The sequence below is a fragment of the Plodia interpunctella genome, chromosome 18, assembly GCF_027563975.2.
Source record: "Plodia interpunctella isolate USDA-ARS_2022_Savannah chromosome 18, ilPloInte3.2, whole genome shotgun sequence".
NCBI classification, from domain to species: domain Eukaryota; kingdom Metazoa; phylum Arthropoda; class Insecta; order Lepidoptera; family Pyralidae; genus Plodia; species Plodia interpunctella.
The window spans coordinates 5,318,955-5,338,814 of NC_071311.1; the positions used below are offsets into that span (position 1 = coordinate 5,318,955).

General features: G+C 33.1%; 1 protein-coding gene across 6 annotated transcripts in view; it reads left to right on the top strand.

Annotated features, from left to right (window-relative positions):
- Dscam4 (Down syndrome cell adhesion molecule 4) overlaps positions 1-19,860 on the top strand; it is a 149,656-nt gene that overhangs the window by 46,468 nt on the left and 83,328 nt on the right. For 2 of the 6 annotated variants that reach the window (XM_053758908.1, XM_053758911.1), the window contains exon 2: positions 714-761. The exons of the other annotated variants lie outside the window; for them this stretch is intronic. In XM_053758908.1, the coding sequence (XP_053614883.1) occupies positions 714-761 (48 nt within the window). The remainder of the gene's footprint in view (positions 1-713; positions 762-19,860) is intronic. 6 annotated transcript variants of the gene reach the window in all.

Genomic DNA, 19,860 nt, shown 5'->3' on the forward strand with positions numbered 1-19,860 from the left:
TAAACTTACTACCTACATAAAATTCACATAATGTGGGTTGTTTTTTTTTTAAATATTAATCACAATAAGTATTAAAATTTTAGCAAAGGTGTTTTTTATTTGAATTCCATTGTGCGACCCTCATTTCCATAGAAACATCTAGGGAGCCAGGCGTTCTTGGCGAACTCTTCAAATTAACATTAATGATAATGAATGCTGCGAATATTGATCTCGCATTAGTCGACTTGACAGCAGCTGGCTTGATAGGGGCGCTTTTAGGCTTAAAAGACAATGTTTGTAAAATACTAGTAGGTCTCGATGTTTGTCTGTAATCATATTTCAAGTGGGAAATTTTAACTTTGTCCTAAGGTTTTTAAAGGCCAAAGTATTTCTTACATAGTTACTTGTACGCTAGGTCAAAGATGGGCGTTATTAGAATTGTTTATATTACGTTTATTTATTAACGATTATTAGAAATGATGACGTCACGCTATTCGCTTTTTTTATTCGTGGTCAATTTATTCGCGAATAAATTACCTACGAAAAATTAATTCGTAACTAAATATCGTTGCAAATAAACCGTTATTAGAATAATTCACATAATTACACAATAATTCATTATTCGAATAAATTACTTAACTCTGAGCTAGGAACAGTGAACAGCGGTTGCGTTAATTTAAAATGTAGTTTCTAGAACATTAGAAAATGCATTAACAATTTATTTTTATTTTCAGGCGAGTGCAAGATGCGTCTGAGCTCGTACTTGCTGTTCAGCATCTTGGGTGAGTGCTGCATTTTGCTGACATTTACTTCATTACACTTCGGAATCACCGAGTTTATAAACGGACTTTGTTTCGCTTTAATGTTTGTCTTCAGATTCAACGAGTTTTCTTTGTTTTTGTAGATTTACGTTAAGGTATTTGGAAGTTACTAGAGTAACAAATAGATTATGTGAATGTTCACTTTCACCGATGAAATTAAACTGTCACATCATAATTTATTGATCAGATTCGGATGTAGTTTTAGAATTCGTTATTGCAGATAATGTAGATAATAATTTCAGGCTACACACAATTATGTCAGTGGATCCTATATAAACCTATCATATCTGATTTACTTCTGGTCACAAGGCTTTCTATCTTCTAAATTCAATGTAACATAAAAAATACTTGGATTTTTCATGTCACTTTATAAGTACATTATGAAAAACATAAATGAAAACAGCCTTCAAGTGCACAACATTATAACATTAACTCTGACTTAGTTGAAATTTAATAAATACAAGTCTAACTTTTAATAGCTTCCCAGCCTTGTTTGTGAAGTTGTCTACGAAAATTGATGATTCAATTAAAATTAGAGCTACACAATTTTGATGCTTTGACATTTTCATTATTCTGTTATTTTGTAAAAAACTAATTAAAGTTTATATTACATACTCTAATTAACATAAAACTAAGCATTAACTGTCATGTGGAAAAATTCTAAGAATCTGCGAAACAACAATGTACTTGTCGCATTAGTAAAAAATGTATTTTATATTAGGAATTTAGTAGATATAAATAATTAAAAACATACAAAAAAAAGTCTCTTCTATACCTTCTGTATCGAACATCATTGTAATATAATCTATCTTGACGACCTCGGTGGCGCAGAGGTTAAGTTCTTGCCACTGAACCGAGAGGTCCTGGGTTCGATCCCCGGTCGGGTCTTGATGGAAAATGATCTTTTTCTGATTGATCCGGGTCTTGGATGTTTATCTTTATACCTATGTATTTGTTATAAAATATAGTATCGTTGAGTTAGTATCCCATAACACAAGTTTCGAACTTACTTTGGGGCTAGCTCATTCTGTGTGATTTGTCCTAATATATTTATTTATTTTATTTACCTCCCAATAAAAGTAGTTTGCGTCGAGGGAGTGATATGTTTTGTATGAATCTAAATATCTCGATATCTTTGCCAACTGTGAGGTACTAGATGACTTGAAATGTCTAGTTTGTACCTTCAGATTGATACACAATGCAACGATAGCGCACTTCATGAGGCGTGAAATTTAGTAACTGTTGTCGAGCAAACTTTATAGACGCGAAGTTAGCAGAGATTGTACGCGGGACATCACAGATCTATATCTACCTATATTCAGCATGTATAATGCATCTTTCTGGATTTATTTAAGTATCAGTTACATTTTTGGCAAGATATTTGGGTAGGTCCCGCAATCAATGCTACAATCAATACTACAAACTTTAATACAATACCGGACCATATTGATATAAGGGAGGGAGGCCTTTGTTCAGCAGTGGGGAACTAGATTGGTCTATCTATCCAACAATAATAATAAATAAATTGTTTGATCGTCGTATTTACGGTAAAACAAGAAAAGCACTGTACAAATAAACTTTTCTAATCAAAATGATTACAAGATCATATAACGCTGTACCTATTTCATAGACTTTTTGTATTTAATCGTGTATGTAGTATGTTTGTTTGTTTCTACGTGCCATGTAGACAAACTAGTCGTATGCATGGTCGTATGAAACTGTTGGAGAACAACTCACTGAACTGAATTTGCAGTTTGTTTGTACCTTCGGGACGTAACTCCTCGCCATGAGACTGGCTGAGGTAATACTTCTAAATAGTTGTAATTACATTTTATTATAGCTAGCTTTGTGTTGGAACTTCTGCTCTGCAGAGCTGTTTGTCCAAAGTTTATTATACACATTTCAAAATTTTGATTATTATTTGTGCTGCTTGCTGCGCATTCACTTCAGTTTTTTGCGAATATCAGAGTACGAATATTCTATGTGCTATTTAGGAATTTAGGTATAAGCAATCTATCAGTCTAACCGATCACTGTAAAGTATATACCTACCTACTTGATGGGATGGATGGTATTAGAATTATTCGTTCTTTACAATTCTTTCGCTTTTTATTAGTTTTGGATCAATTTATGTCGCTGTTGAGTTTATCTCATGTAACTCTTACCTACTTTGTGATTAACATATTGTGTATCACATTTTTTTCAATTTCATCGTGAAATTCTTAGGATAGCACAGTTCTGGGAGCAGGATTTTAGTCATAATAGATGCCAGCCAAGCGTTTTGCAAGTTCATTGAAGTTTCCTGGTTCATTAGTGGGTTTGTGGTCTGCGCAGACAGAAACTTTAATCGCTATTGAAAACAACCTTACCTTTCTAGTTCACTCAAAAGTTTTGTTTAACAAAACAAAATACAAGTAGTCTCTCGTTGCATAAACTAAAAATTACAACAGAAAAATAATTGTAAGGAGAAAAGTGAATTTTTGCATTATCTACTTATAAATTCTACAGAAGGAGTAAAGTAAGTAGAAGATTTTCTGATGACTTGAAATATTTTCTGTATGATGATCAGATACAGTAAGTACAGATAGACACATCAATAGGCTTATGAAAAAAGTAAATGCCTAATATAAATTAGGTAAGTAGTAGCATCTGTGAAAATGATATTATAATGTAACCTTATATTATGATATTTACTCACAAAGTTGAAAATGTCGTTCAGGATAACCTAGTTTAATCCTTTATGCGTATATAAAACAGAGAGCTCATTTTAATGGTAATAAAGTTGCAAATTTATTAAAAGCATACAGTTTGGAGTTAAGATGCTTCGTAAAAGTTATGTTTAAGCAAATTTTGCGAGGCGCGAGTTACAAAGTCCCGCTGGGCGCTTTATACAATTTGTCAGGTCCTAGAATACATTTCAGAACATGATATACTTAATCTTTCTTTAAGTTTTAGCTACATGAAGAAACTAACAAGAAGTTGTGTATTTTTCTTTGATTTTAAGTTACTCCTTGGATCGTATGAACGGAACCGAATCTACAACGAAATCAAAAGCTCTCACAAGCCTTTGCCCAGCATTGGAATACTACATTACGCTAAAGAAAAAGCACTTTGACATGTAAGTGAAATGTGAATTTGAAAACGCAAGTATGAAACGGAATATTTTCTCCAGGAATCGATGCAAGAGGAGCATATAAACCCAGCTAGTGTTTGAATGTAATTTACACATACTTACCAAGTCTGAATACAGTCCCCGGAACTAGTAGACGTGGCAATGTAAGTGACAGTTCAAAGTTGTCTTCCGCGCAAGCAATTACTTGCTATTCAGAAAACCTCCGGGCACAACAGTTTAAGCGTTCAAAACCTTCATCTAACTTGTATACTGCAATATTAATATGCCATGAGCAGTACCCACCCTGTTGCTTTCAAGCTGTAATGACTCGTATAAAGTTAGACGGTGTATGCACATGCACATCTTTAAGCCGTATTTCAGCTTCAAACGCAGAGTAGTGCCGATGCACTTTAGTAGCAATGAAACGAGAAATTGGAGAACTTACGACAATTCTGAATATCTGTCAGATAAGTCTGCCTTTTTGTACAGCTCTCATTTTACATGTGTTTTCTTTATGTAATAAAGAGTTGAAAAACGAACAAAAGTTCGTCGTTGACGCCATAAAAATTTGGATGCTTTTTGTTAAATTCTCATATTGAAACAAACTAACAAGTATAGAGTATAATTTCAATATGGAAGCGATTCGGTCACCAAAGCAAAAGGGACGTTATGACACACCTGAGGCAAACTTCTAGAATCCTCCGAGATTCGATACGAGTTGTTCAAGTGAACTTGGAACTTTTCGCCAAGTGCCTTAAATTTTATGTCAATTTGGTGTCCGCTCGACGGTGACGGCGCATTTAGTACTTTTACGGAACAACGACTAGTTGTAGTTGCCTTTGCAACTTTAGGGTCGCGCTTCGTGTGGTAAATGACGTTTTATTAAGTCATACAGTTTGAAAGTTGTGAAAAAACTGTAGTAAACCTTTCATTTATTTTTATTATGAAATCTTAAAGTAAATACACAATAAAAATAATCGAAATAACTAATTAGTTCAGGAGGTCGGTGGCGCAGTCGCTCGTTCTGTATACGCTTGTAGGTATAACTTGTCGCGGTTAAGCAATTTTCATGGTCGTTGCTTCAAAAAGTAAATCGTTCGATCTCCGCTATAGGTATTTGCAGTTGTTAAAACCCACCAATTTTCATTGGGCTTGCATGGTATTTCATAGCCTATTTTTCTTCTTTCTCCATCTAGAAGAGAGGCCAGAACGATGTTTGTTGTGAAGTAAATAAACAAAATTGTTAACAAAAAAGCTGTGCGTTGACTCATTACACAAAATGTAATTTTTTCAGTTTCACAAAGGTTTTACATCAAAGGCAACAACGACAATACAATAAATCCCTCGCACTGCATGACTGAAGGCCGGAAATTGCTGCTAGATATAGATATGTTGCTATCTTGTTAGTTGTTGTAGCACGATTCTTGTCAGAAGTACAATACTCTGCTTGTAAGTAATGTAATACGGCTGTGACGATATACTTTGATACATTTTTTACTTCGATGGCTCAGGGATTGAGAAGATTAATTAAGGATTATACTTACGTATAAAATGTATAATGGGGTGCGAACAGCAAACACATTTTAGACAGTTTAAAATCTTTACCTAGCACTTCGGGCACGTAACGACGAAGTACACATAAAAGTAATTAAAATAATAAAAAAGGTCAGCAAGTTAATTTGTTTCGGCCTCCCTTTATTCTCGTCACGGTCTGGTTTCTTTTCGTAAATAATTTTATTAATTAAGTATATTTGAATGTAGGTACCCAGTACAATAATAAAACATTTTGAATTCGGCATGCATTATCAATTTAATTAATAAAAATTCGTTTTGTTACTGTGCGCACAGAAATGCGAGCGCGCCATTTTTTTGCGCGCCAAAAATACACGTACGACTTTGATATTACTTTTATGACACTTTCCGGTAGTTACACAAATTAGCAAGCTATTTATTTCCGCATGGTCCCCAAGTAAGGCTAGTAACTAGTAGGGCTTTGGTAGAAAACTACCAAAACCTTACTAGTACCTCTCAACGTACCCACATTTGCTTATGCATGTAAAATAAACTGGAATCCCTTCTGTGATACTCTATGTTTCACTTCCTAAATCTATTACTGAAAAAGTAGACCGAACATCTGGCCCTCGCCTGGGGGCCACAATATAGGGTAACCAAACGTGTAAACGATACTCGTAAAGTTTTTAATTTTCCCTTTACGCATGTACTTCAAAATATGTTATAAATGGCTATACCTATTTCGTATAATATACATATTTTGAACATATTTTGAAGTCCAAAGTTTTTAATATTGTTACGTTAACATTTATTTCAAAATCCAATTCAAGTTCAATTTATTCACACAATAATTTATAATCCCTTAGTATATTACTGTATCAAAAATGACTTGGCAAAATAAACGAATAAATTGATAAACAGAATTTTAAAAAAAGTCAATATATAATATCTATGAATTTTATATTGAAAATATCCCGTTTTCGTGTGAATATGGTCGCATTATTCGTAAGGGTTGCTTAATAAAAATGACGTACCGCAAGGGTGGTTTGTACGAGTTACCACAACTATACAGACGTGTTTAGAATTTTAATAAGTATATGTAGGTCAGGAACTGGGAATTGGACTTCTATGTATGTCCATTCATGTTTTTGTTCGGAGCATTGCAGGTATATTTCGTTAATAATGATATTACATGAAAATAGCTTATAGACACCTAGTTTTTGATACTACCTGATTAAATCGTAATTCTAACAAGCTAACTTTTACACATATTTATTATATGATTCATATATTATAAATAAGGAGGCATGTCGTTCATTCATCGGTTATTCCGGTTAACCGGTCTCTATATAATTATTATAGACTAGTTATATACTTACTTAAATATGTCCTTCCTTATTCATAAATCCGAATTGGTTAAGTTAGGATAAACGTATATGTAAGACATACATAATACGGCGCCATGAACATCTCTATTAACGCTTACCGCTGGCAAATACTATTATGTAGGCATGGAATGTGTACCATGTGTGTAATAATAGTTCGTTCAATTAATAGCTATAACAAAAGAGTACGAGGTTTCAAACTGTGGCTCGTACGGAATGTATACGTTGCAAATACTAAAGGCCTTAAATAAAGTACATATATTATCAAAACTGAACAATATATAATAATGAATAACATCAGCAGAATAGGCTGTATGTTCCTATAGGCCGCAGGTTTGCACCAGTTACCGTCGGGGATCGTGATCGGAATAATAATGGAGGCCGATCACGGGATACTGGAGATGAGAGATGGAAATGTATTTATATTGCGTATCCCTATGATATCGACCATGGCTTTTACTAACAAGGTAAATAAAACTTGGTTTACTATGGTTAAAACTACAATGTATAATATATGAAATATGTACATTCGGAAAAAATACATAATAGAAATACATTTTTATAGTTAACATTATATTGCATTTTTACACTTAGGGTATGTTGTACTAGTCAACTTTGATGTCGATTTTGCGTTTTTCTGCGCAGATTAAAGTTAACGTTAAAGTTTACTGGGGCGACCCACTCTTAAACTTTACTGTTGTTCAGACCTTGTGTTTCTCAAAATTCTAGAGCAAGGAAACATTAAATTGAAGAACAGCTAAGGTTGAGAATTAATTGTTCATTTCGCGAGGCACCAACACAAATTCACTCTAAATGGGGACTTCAAGCTTTGAAATAATTCAAAGCAAAATTTTAAGAGGGTTGTTTTCGCAGCTTTTCATGAAGTCGGGTAGAATTCTTACTGAGAACTCGAATCCCCACGGCCAATTTTCAATAACACATAATTAAGAATATGCGAATCCGAAATATTTCAGAAGTTTTAGTAATGTTACTAAGTACTTAATCCTTGCTATGCACGGATATGCGTATCTACTACCAACCAACATGATATGTCAAAAATTATTTACTCGCTTGCACACACTATTGTTTTTATTTTATATCTGATAGATTTCAGTCGATACTGCCGGTTAGTAGATACCTATGTACACCGCCTTCTATTTTGCCTCAAAATATATTCCTTTTATGCCAAAAAGTATTTGTTTTGCTGTCAGGATCGTTTATCGCCAATCACCACTCATCTTCGTTATCAACAGACTTCCGCTGTTTCCCTCGCCCGGCCGGTGTTTTCCATTTGCCTTAGAATAAGTATTTAACGCAAATATCGCTCGTGCAAATAAATGTTTACATTCAATATATTGAACAATAATATATTGAACAATAATTATACATTCCGTATGCTTATAAGTGGGAATAAGAAGCGGAGATGGTCGCACGGTTAAGACCTATGTCAGAAAATTCCTAAGTTAGAATTCTATTTTTACCACTCACGAGTTTATGCACAGAATGGTGGTATATGCAAAAATCCATACATAAGCAAGATTGCTGAAATTGCTCGCAAACAAGGATGAATCGCAAGGAAATCTGCAAAATGGCTAACTGATTTTCATTGGTAAATTCATTAAAGATTGCTTTTTTCGATAAAGAAAATGTACTTTAAAAGTGCGTGCAAAATAACTTAAAAGAATAAGAATTTTTAATGTTTTGCTTACGCACCATCTATGAAACATATATCTATAGGCATTAACCTAATGCCTCAATTTAAGGGTCGTTTCTCACCTCATATATTTCAGTTAATGTCAACGGGCGGCCTACTTGATCTCACCAGTATTCATCGCGCGTCCAGTTATAACGACTCCATGGTAAATAAATATTGATGGCGGGTGATATTTTTTGTTTGTCTTACGTGATTTTCATTTTGAAGATGTTTTATTCTGTTTATCGTTGACACTTTCTTTGTTGCCTTTCCTTTTATCGCGGAAAAATAAACGTTATGTTAGGACTTTTTGTCACTCTTCAAACGAATTTTCACTTTCTAAAATGAGACACAAAATGAGGTTTACTTGGTTACCGAAATTTATATACTTCCTGTAAATACATTAGTTTTGTCTTTATATAATCAAAGCACAAATATCTTTTTCTCATGTTGTCATCAAAACAAATAAAATAAAAAACGTAACACTTATCTTCAGGGATGCCTTGAAAATCGTTTTCATACTCAAACAGCCCCTGATTTCTTACATTTTCCATCATATTATAACATTTTACGCTGCTCGTTATCTGCTGGAAGCCGATCCGCGCAGCATTACCCTCAAAATAGTGATTATCATAAACGTTCGACGCGGCGTTTTCGTCATATGATCACCATTACAGCGCTCGGCGCAAAAAGGCACGATGTCATTACTGCAGCTAAAAATGAGTATAAAAGTTCGCTTTTGAATACAGTAACCATTATTTGTTTCTAAAATATCCGATAAATATGTAATACTGAACTAATGTATATTATTATGGAATCACGTATTGTAAGTGTAATCCCTAAGGTTATGTTTACAATATTTTTAGAATTAAACGCGTAATTTAATGGCAATCACTTAGTCTAAAGGATAGGTGAGAAAAATTACACGATTATCAAACTTACTGTACTTACTTACTTATAAAAACATACATCCTTATCGTAATAATCGTTATTATCGTTAGGGTTTTGGGATGTGTGTAAAATCTGGTCAATTTATTCGGATGAAATGTACTGCAAATTCTGAATTGAAAATACACATACGTAGACTCATTCAATAAATTTATTCGCTAGAAGTTCAGTCATTGTTCTAAATCAAAGTTATAAAGAGCCATTCTGAGAACGAGAAGCTTTGTCAATTATATCGAATAACCTTTGACGGCTCTTAGTTACGACATCAAAGGTTCAGTGTTTAGACCAAGTCACGCCTCGTTTGTTAGCATTATTAATCTCTATAAGTTATAATTAAGGGCCTCAAGTGTGTAAATTCTAGTCGAAGATGATGGAAATATTGATGTGAAGAAAGCTTGAAGGCATTTTCATTTTATGTTCATCGAGCTTTTGCCTGCGTGAATTTCTGCTAAAGTGGAACAGACATTGTTTTTATACAAAGTTTTGTCTACGATTAAAAAGACGAAAAAGGTAGCATATGAAAGGGTGTCTTTAACGGTATATGCATACCAAATTTTATCAAAATCGGTCCAGTGGTTTAGCCGTGAAAATGGAACATACAGACAGACTTTCGAATTAATAATATTTGCACAAATAAAATGTATATTATTATACTAGGTAATGTACATACGTTCACATAGTTGTCTTATTACTTTTCATAGTAAAATCTAGCTTTGAAGATTAAAAAATACACAGCATTCGGCGACAGTATATCAACCTATAATAAATCATTGAATACTCGCACCCTGTTACCATCACAAAGTTCCATGTAGGGTTACTAAAAATGCGGTTGACTGTACATCAGTTCTTATTATAGTTTAATGCCTCGTTATTAACTTGCCTACACAAACGCGCTGAACATAATAGAAAATGGCTATTTATTTGAACATAACTCACACAACGGTTGAGGAGCTTTCGCGTACATTATTCTGATTTATAGCTATTTTTTAACGTTTTCAAACACAATTTTTATTTAATATCTGAATAATTATATTTTTTACAACGTTCTTAAGGCCCAAAAATAAAACGACTTATTAAACGACGAATAAAATGATCACAGATGCAAATGTGTATATCCAAATTAAGACTACTCCTAGTTATGGATCGAATTTCCATCGGAATAATTCGAATTTCAAATGAGTTTTTCCGTTAGTCTTTTGTTTTGTTAATTATGTATACTTTTATTTCGAAATCACACATCGAATTTCGGTTCAGTCAAAAGACATAGCAAAATAATTCTTAGTTGATTAGTAAAATATGCTAAAATAGAATATTAATGTTGGAAGTTAAGACCTAAGTTTCAAATAAAATAGAGCACTTGTACCCACCAGTTTTTATAAAGTAGGTAAATTAGTTAAACGTCAGCAACTTTTGTTGAGAAACTATTTTACAAAGAGGCTATATTTTTACTTCTAAACTACTATAGGTACCTGTTCTCCTCTGTGGCGTAGTAAACACCACACCCATCCAACTAGAGGTCCTGGGTTCGAATACGGATCAATGTCTATATTTTTCTGGCTGTTTGTGCTGTGTTTGTACAAGCTTAGTGTTTTGGGTGGACTGTTACGTGTTGTTCATTCTTATGAATAATAGTTAACCAACTAATATTGTGATGATGACTTGCTATCTGTGCGCGATTCGATGAAATAAAAGTAGAATTACACAATAGCATGTGGCTCGATATTCATAGAGGCTAAGTCATATACAATCTGTGGTATAGTTATGTATGAAACAAATGTCATGTCATTAAATAGAAGTGAGAAATATAATATAATTAATAATTAAATGAACATAACTGTAATACAATAATATCGCGAGTACGTTCGTTACTAACGTAAGTGTTCCCAACACAATTTAATATCGGACCAAACCCTTGCAAGTTACGGGAAATAAAGATATTGGTTATTGTCTAACCGATCGAGTTTTATTGCCATATTTTTATGGGCCCGATATCGTGAAGGTAAAAGGTTGTTTATTGATGCACTTGTCTATTACAATTGTTCTCCTAAAGCTATTTCGCGAGATGGAATGCGTGGAGAATAAAAATGGTATCATTTTCGGCAATAAAATAAAATGCTTTGAAAATATGTTACAGAAGAAGTAAATATGGATGATTTATTTTGTACTTGTGACTGGTTAAGCAATAGACGATTGATTTACGTTTTGCACATGGATAGATGGGTAAACCATGAAATTAGTTTTTATTTCAAGGTTAGGGGTGAACATTTTCATTATTGTCTTAACTTTGGGATAAAGGTATAGAAATGTACAGGGTATAAGATCATACAGAAAATTAATGCGGGTAAAATTATTCACACAAATTAAATGGGTACTGCCTTGATGTTGGTTTACATAATAAACTTCCACCACTTAAATATAGAGTTACATGCACCGTTTTGACGGGTAATTTAGTAACAACACACGTATGCGGTAACCAGTTTATCACGACACTTAAATTTCCAAACATTTCGCCTGTGCCCCCACATTCCTCTTGGCTTAATTTAGATGAAGTGTCAAGTTATATTTGCTACCGAGTTCTAGGGAATTGACGTGAGTTTGTTGTGAATTTCTGTACTATATGATGCCTTTGCCCTCGAAAATTGAGCACAAAAACATTGCAAACTGTATTTATCTTTTGTATTCAATTCTTATCAAGTTAGATAAGGTAGACTTTGTTTATTTCTCCATATTATGGCTCTGTGAGATATGGTGAAAAGATATTTTGCCTGTGTTTACACTGACATAACATTGTCTTCTGTTAACGCGTTTACGAAAGAATATTTAAAGAGAAATGGTCCTCTCGACAGTAGCCGTTATAATGGAGACATGTGAGCATTTTAAAATAAATTTCATGACCTTGGAGATTTCGTTTTTCTTATTTACATTATAAGAACATGATGTTGTTGGTAGACTCTTGTCTACATGACAGTTTTTTATGTATGCCTTGCCCTGTTAATAGAACTTTTACTGCCAATGATCGTAAAGTTTGACTGACTCTTGGAGTACGGCCAAAATATTTATTATTTAAATAGCCAAGAACCGGCTGATAAAATGTAATTAATTGATAATTGTAATTTATTGCCGCTAACTTACGAACGTAAGATAACTACTTTCTTATATGGTTGAGAAAAAGTCAAAGTACACAAAATGTCATTTGTATACTTCTATCAAAGTCCTAGGTAATATAACTTTTCAAGATGATCAGTGAATATGGAAACGTAACAGATGTAGCTACTATTTCATAGGTGACGTCATAAGTACCAATACCCACTCCCGAGACGTGTTGTCACATAAACAGCATATTTACATAGGAAGCGATGCGTGAAAATGATTGATATGGTTCCAGTACTTCCAGAACGCAATGGAAAGGGAATCCTCGTCCCTGATGAGCCCATTCATCATGTTCTTGACACCCGCGCCGCTACTTTTGCGAATTTAATAAATAAAAATGTATTCGTCGAAATAATCATTCACGGTCGCTCGTTATTATTGTACATTTTTGCGGTGACATTTATTTAGGGATGACACAAAAGAAAAACATATTGTCGATTTTCGTGTGACTATAGAATCACAGCTTAGGAATTGATTAGTGCCTAAGTATTATTATAATTCGGCTATCATTTATTATAGTAAAACTATAATAAATGATACACCTTAACCTTTCTCAGGAATCACAACTATCTATTTAAAAAACCTGCATCAAAATCTGTTGCATAGCTTTAAGGATCTAAGCATACCTACTACATAGGGACGGACATATAGCGAGAAGGGACTTTGTTTTATACTGTATGTGTTGTGTAGTGATGGTGAAGTTTAAACTATAATGATTATTTAACTTTCTCTAATTTTATGAAATTGAATTCGCACATAGAAAAATAACTTGCATTATGTACTTGGTATGTTTAGTTACTTAGGTATATCTTATGATTCTCACGAGACTAGAGACGCGCAAGACGCTCGTATTATAAAAAATATATACTTATTACGCTAGCAATTTCATATTTCACATTATGCAACTCATGTCCCTACGTATTTTTCTCAATATATTCCTTCATAAATACAGGCAATAAAAACAAATTGCTTATTACATTATATCCTTAGGTGGCTATCAATTATATCTCTGGCGTCGTAAATAAGCAACTTGAAACACGAATTCTCGGATAATTTACACATTTATCATTACTAATTACTGCTGCGTACCATTTTATCAGGAAAAGGGGAATATTTCACAATCACAGCTGTAATCTGAAAACGAAGGGCTGTAATTAGTGTCCTGGGCATGCGGCTTCGTGGATTCATCGGCTTAGTTTCTATTGAGAGCACAATATTGGAATTCAAAGCACGTGCCAGGCTGTTTTGAATGTAGATTTTTTTTAAATCCTGTCGATTTTTGGTTTGAATATTCCTAAAAAATATGACAATCCCAATACCTATCTACTTTTAAAATTAAAATGTTTTGAGGTACATGTTATGTATATGCAATGGAATTCCACTGAAAGTGAACCAACGCTTTGATGGAGGGGTTATATCAATTTCATTTCAGCAGTCGAATTATGAACGTACAAATTGGCCACACCACAGACTAAAACTGCACGGAAGTCTATCGTAGAGTCGATTATATTTTTTATTTAGATGACTATTCGAAGGTCCTCATATTATAATAACACCAGTGAAAAAATTACTGTGATAATGATAATACTTTCAAAGACATGACAAAAATAAAGTCCAAACGCTCCATACTAAATTATACTCTAACGTGACGTCACGATTGAGTAATATCTTAGCGAAGAAAGCTATGTTTACTCGAGAGCTACCATAAATATTGCGTTAATTCTGATGACTTCTTAATAATAGTTGTTTCAAAATTTTTGTTTTCTACGATGATTAAGTTATAATTTTTGAAGGGACTTTCCGAACAACTTTATATTCGTATTAATGATCCCGCGCACATCACAATATTGTGTAAAGAGCATATATATATATTTTTATTTTCAGACATTGTCGTCTACCCTAATGTTCCTTAAATTAATTTAAGCGTTTGCCCTTAACTTTGACACGAACTCTGACATTGCTTTGTGGTTTTTTAGGTGAGAAGAGAATATTTTAAATACAAAACCAAAAAAAATATGCTAAATTTCTCTTTGCCCATATTTTAACGTAGGTGTCATATAATAAGAATAAAGGAATTCTTGGATTTTTTTCTTAAATTTCATACCTAAAAGCGTCTTTTATATCACAGCTACATCAACCAGCTCAACTGTATGAACCAAGAATGATGAAAATAACCGGCCAAGTGCGAGTCGGGCCACGCACAAGTTAGGGTTCCGTAGTTTAGTAATTTATGGCGATTTTTTTTCAATACAATCAATGGAATTGTTTGAAGTTTTATGAACGTTGCAGTTGGACTACTATTACTCGTAAAGTTATAAAGCTAACGTATGATTTCCTTCGAATTCGATATATATATGTACTGATTTCGTAACGTTTGAATTTTTAACAACAACCGTTTCATTGGTAGAGTGGAGGACACTAGACGCTAACGAAAATTGGCACTTTAAAGCTTAATAATTTACGAACGGTTTACTAAACCCAAAAAAGGTCTTCTCCACGCCTCAAATATCTTAAGACGCATTCAACAACATCCTGCACTATAGGAAATTAAAAAAAAAGACAAGAGAGCGTACAAGAGAGAGTACAAGAGCTACCCTAAAAGTTTTTTAAATCATTATGTCGGCGTAATTCATGTGTATACACATACCAAATTACATCTGTCTAGTAATAATAGTTCTTGAACGGACCTACAGACAGATAGACTTGGCGAAACTATAAGGGTTCCTTGTCTACAGGACTACGAAAGGCTTAAAAAATGTTACATACATCTTTATATCATTGGTATGTACCTAAGCATTAGGCCACAAAAAATAATCGCTAAAATGAACTAATTCTGAATTCCGTCGTTGGTATTGCGTCAAAACAAATCACTCTGGAGGAGTTCATTAAAATCGATTCCTTTTCCTTTTTCTCAGCTTTCCAATCATCGCAGGCCTGGTAATTCCATTACGGGGAAGTTGCTGGCGGTCTCCCGGATTCCAGACTCCAGACTGCACTTCCCAAGTCGTCAGCAAAAATACTCTGAAAAGCTACAATCGTAATATTATATATTACCGTCCTACATTTCTGAAATTGAATTCAAGAATTTTGAAAAGATTTCATAGAGTTTCTTCCATTTATTTTGACGCAATGTAACTTTGTGAAAAGAAAGTAATATACTCGTACAAAAAACATGACGTATAATATATAAATATTATTATTATTATTATTCTAAACAGAACACATTTGATATTAACCTACACAATTATGATCAAAACCAACCAAATCTGATTGAATTCCTGCTGAGCTACGGCCATTCAAGCCAAAACAGTTAATCCAATTACAACTTAGTTATCCCACAAATTTGCACTTCCACACATCGATAATATAAAGAGGAAGTGTTTGTTGTATATAAGAGATAATCTTCGAAACTACTCAACTGATTTGATACAAAATTATTCCACCAATAGGAAGCTATCATTCCTGATTTACACAGAGTTACGTTTTATTTCGATATGCCCATGGAAGTGAAGTCTCAGGACGCAGCTAGCCCTAACCTAATATTAACTGTCCTAGCTGTCATAACATTTTAAATTGTAAAAGTTAGTCGGTGTGTTTATTTACCCCATATCTACTCAAACAATATTTTATGCATACACTAAGCTAAGAGTATGGAGAAGAATATGGAGTGCTTTAAATATCACGGAAAACGACTATTCACAAGGGAACTTCATACGTGCGGAGCTACTGGAACGTGTTGGTATTTCTACAAATTACGGCTAAAAAATCAGAAAGGCACAAACATAATCCACAAGTACAACGTTGTCAGGAATCAAACACGGTTTTGAAGGGCTCACGGGTCATTTTCAATTAAAATTTGCCCTCAATGGTTTGACAGACGTTTCATTAACCCAGTTTCATTTGTAGACGGAGTTTCCGGGGTATGCATCCACTGCACATTTAACATCAGAACTATGGCCTAAATTGGATAAAGTTAAAAGTTTCACGTGTATTTTTTGGGGGTTTTACTTTAATTCTCATTAACTAGATAATTTAATATGCATAGGTCAGTTTTGATGCCATAAATAAAAATGTTTATTGATTGATGTTTTAATAGTGTGTACTGTGTACCTAATGGTGTTAGTGTCCAAGTACTAGTTTTAGTTACGGACATATAGAGGGATAACTATAGTCCTAATTAATAAAAATTTAAACGTGCTTATGGAGTTTTGCAACTCTTGGCTCTGTCTATCGCGTAAGGAATAAAGACGCGAAACTGGTTCCATACTAAAGCTGCAAAATCTTATTTGTAGAATATCCTCGTGATACTTACTCGCTTACCACTTATTTTTTGTTTTCATTATTGATAGTTGAAAAAATATAAAGTTATATTGTAGATAGTAGATATAGATATAAGTTAGTCTCCGATTTATTCCACCGATATTCCAGTAAACGTAAGGTTTTTCTCCAATTTCCCTTTGAGATAAACCATCTTCCAATTTTATAAAAAAGGAATCGTATTCCACAAGTAAACATATTCAAGTGAATCAATGCGATAACATAAACAGAGATACTTTCGGGATGAAATACGCCGAAAAAAGAAAAAATCTCGCGTTCCTAAGGTTACGTTTGATGTGCTAAAATGATTTCATATTTGATAATATAAACAAATATATTGAAACATTATTTCCATTACAGAATCGTCACATCACAAACATAAGCGTCAGGAAATTGCAAAGAAATGTGCTTCTACACATATTGAATGTAAAGACAAAAAATTAAACGAAATCATGAACATATACATTTCGCAAAATATATGTTAGAACACACATCGGATTGTATTTGCAATACGTGTAGATGGTACTATATCTCGTTATACCCAAATAAATATCTAATTGATTTTCGAGAGAGACAGGATTGACATGTAATATACCAATGCTGTGTGTGAGCGAGCAAAAAAAGGGGTGGAAGGTGATGATGATATATCACTCTTCGGGATGGACTATATAAACACAAAAATTGTAAAATTACCTGTCTTTTTTAATTTACTTTATCGACGATATAACGACCGGTCAATGACCCTTCGTGATGTACTCGTATGTTTGCGTCACGTCCACCACGTAAAATTGACATAAGATAGTTTTTTCCTCCTACACCCACTGAATTATACCTGAATGGAAAATCTATGTGTGGTCTAAAATAAGTTAAACATATCGTAGTCGAACGTTTTCTCAAATCATAAATATTTTATCTTCCTTCCTTCCTTCTTATAAGTCCATGATGGTCAATCTTTAACCATCATGGCTATCGTAAATTTGAAAATGCTTCACGGAAGAGCGCCCGACTCGAATGAAACCATTTTCTTATTTAAACCATTTTATTCTTCAGCCAACAAGTTCTTCTCCTACAGAGTTTACGTTTTCCCTGGATTTTTCCTTGTATTAAAAAGTAAAATTCGTTGTCTCTCCCTCTTATATTATATATCATGAAGTAAATGAAGAAGAGATAAAGCCTTTACAAAAAAGACCTTTTTGTACAAGCTGAAATGTTAAGTAGGTATGAAAAGTGGTTCAAATAACTAGTGCTAAAGGGTTTTCTCTAAAACGACCCTTTCAGACAAACGCATTATAGCTAACACATTATTTCGGACCAAATATCCATTTTCCCGTTTATCGCTGGTAAGGGTTCTTATAACAGGTAGGTATATTGGATGATGGTTAAAGATTCTATGGCAATCACAATAAAACTATTAAATCTTGCTAATAGCAACTTACACGGGTCTTATTTCGCTTAAATCAATACTTGCATTTGCATGATTCATAGGTAAAAAAAAAAGTTTTATTTTGACATGTTATTAGTAAAATATACAATACAATTAAAATAATTAAATACACAAATAATATTTTTATCGTCAAGACAACACAATGCAAAAAAAAATCATATTAAAAAAAACACGTCTCTAAGTTTTCGCGTAATAAAAATGCAATCAAAACGTTTCTGGCTATAATAATTTAAAGAAGCTCCCTTACACACCTTTACGAGGGCTTTGAACGAGTTAGCTCAGTGCCCAATCTCGAACTCCAAATACGTAATTATTTACTGCCGAAAACTCTCATAATTGTTGTTTCTGAAAAGTCTCTCAACTGACCTCGTGGTTTTGTGGCCTATATTTTTGCATGAAATTTAAGTCAATATCTGTATTATATAAACAAACATATTTCGTTTTTAATGTGAAGTATCTTATCTTGGACTTATACTATACTTAACGATTTTTGTAATAAACTTTAAAAACCGTTAAGTAAAAACTAATATCTGCCAAATCACTTTTTCAAGGTTTTCAGAATACGAAAGGTCCAATATTTACCAAGTCGATACAAAAGGACATTATAAATTCAACAAAATTAAATGTTATGCTGTTTTATCATAAAATTACCAACTTCCGTTGATTTTAACGAACTAAGCGAAGTTTTAAGTCAGTTTAGAATTGGAGTTCCATTCCCGTTGTTTAGAAAAAACTTTCTGAGGATAAATATTTGGAGTACAAGCCTTGGTTTTCAATTGTTTTATTCTAGTTTATTAAACCAACCAACAAGGCTTGACGTTAAATTATAAAGCTTATAAGTAATCTGAAAACAGGCTAATTTATTAAAAATGCTAGTATTCAAATTTACTACCATAATCTACTTGGGGAGGTAGGAGGGAGGAAAATTCAACAAATAAGATTTCACTTACGCACTGCTCCAGGTTTTATCTGGAAAATTAAAATTTATTGGTTGAGCATAAGTTTTCGTAAATACTACCACATATTTATATGCCGACATTTTAATATTTTTCATATTAAATCGTTGAAAATGATAAGTACCTATTATATTTACGTTATCTATATGCATACATTTCTATTCATATCTTAATCTATAACAGGAGACCCAAACACTATAAAGTTTTCTGTTAGTTTAGGACTAGTAACAAGATACTTGCAGTAGGTAAGGTACTTTTACATAGAGTTAGCAGTCTGTAGAAATTTCAATAATATTATTTTGTTTTTCTTCCTCTTTTAAGCACTTAGATAAAATAGGAAAACGGGTCGGACATTTATAAATATTAATGAGGAATTTCCATTTCCTGGTTACAATATTTTTGGGAAAGTATATTTTATTTATGCATTCTTTCATAAACGGTAAATATATATTTACATTTTTTTTTTCGTGTGTATTTATTTTTTTGAAGGCATTTGTCAAAACACGTTATGTTTATCTTATTTACGGTGTTCATAATTCCTTAC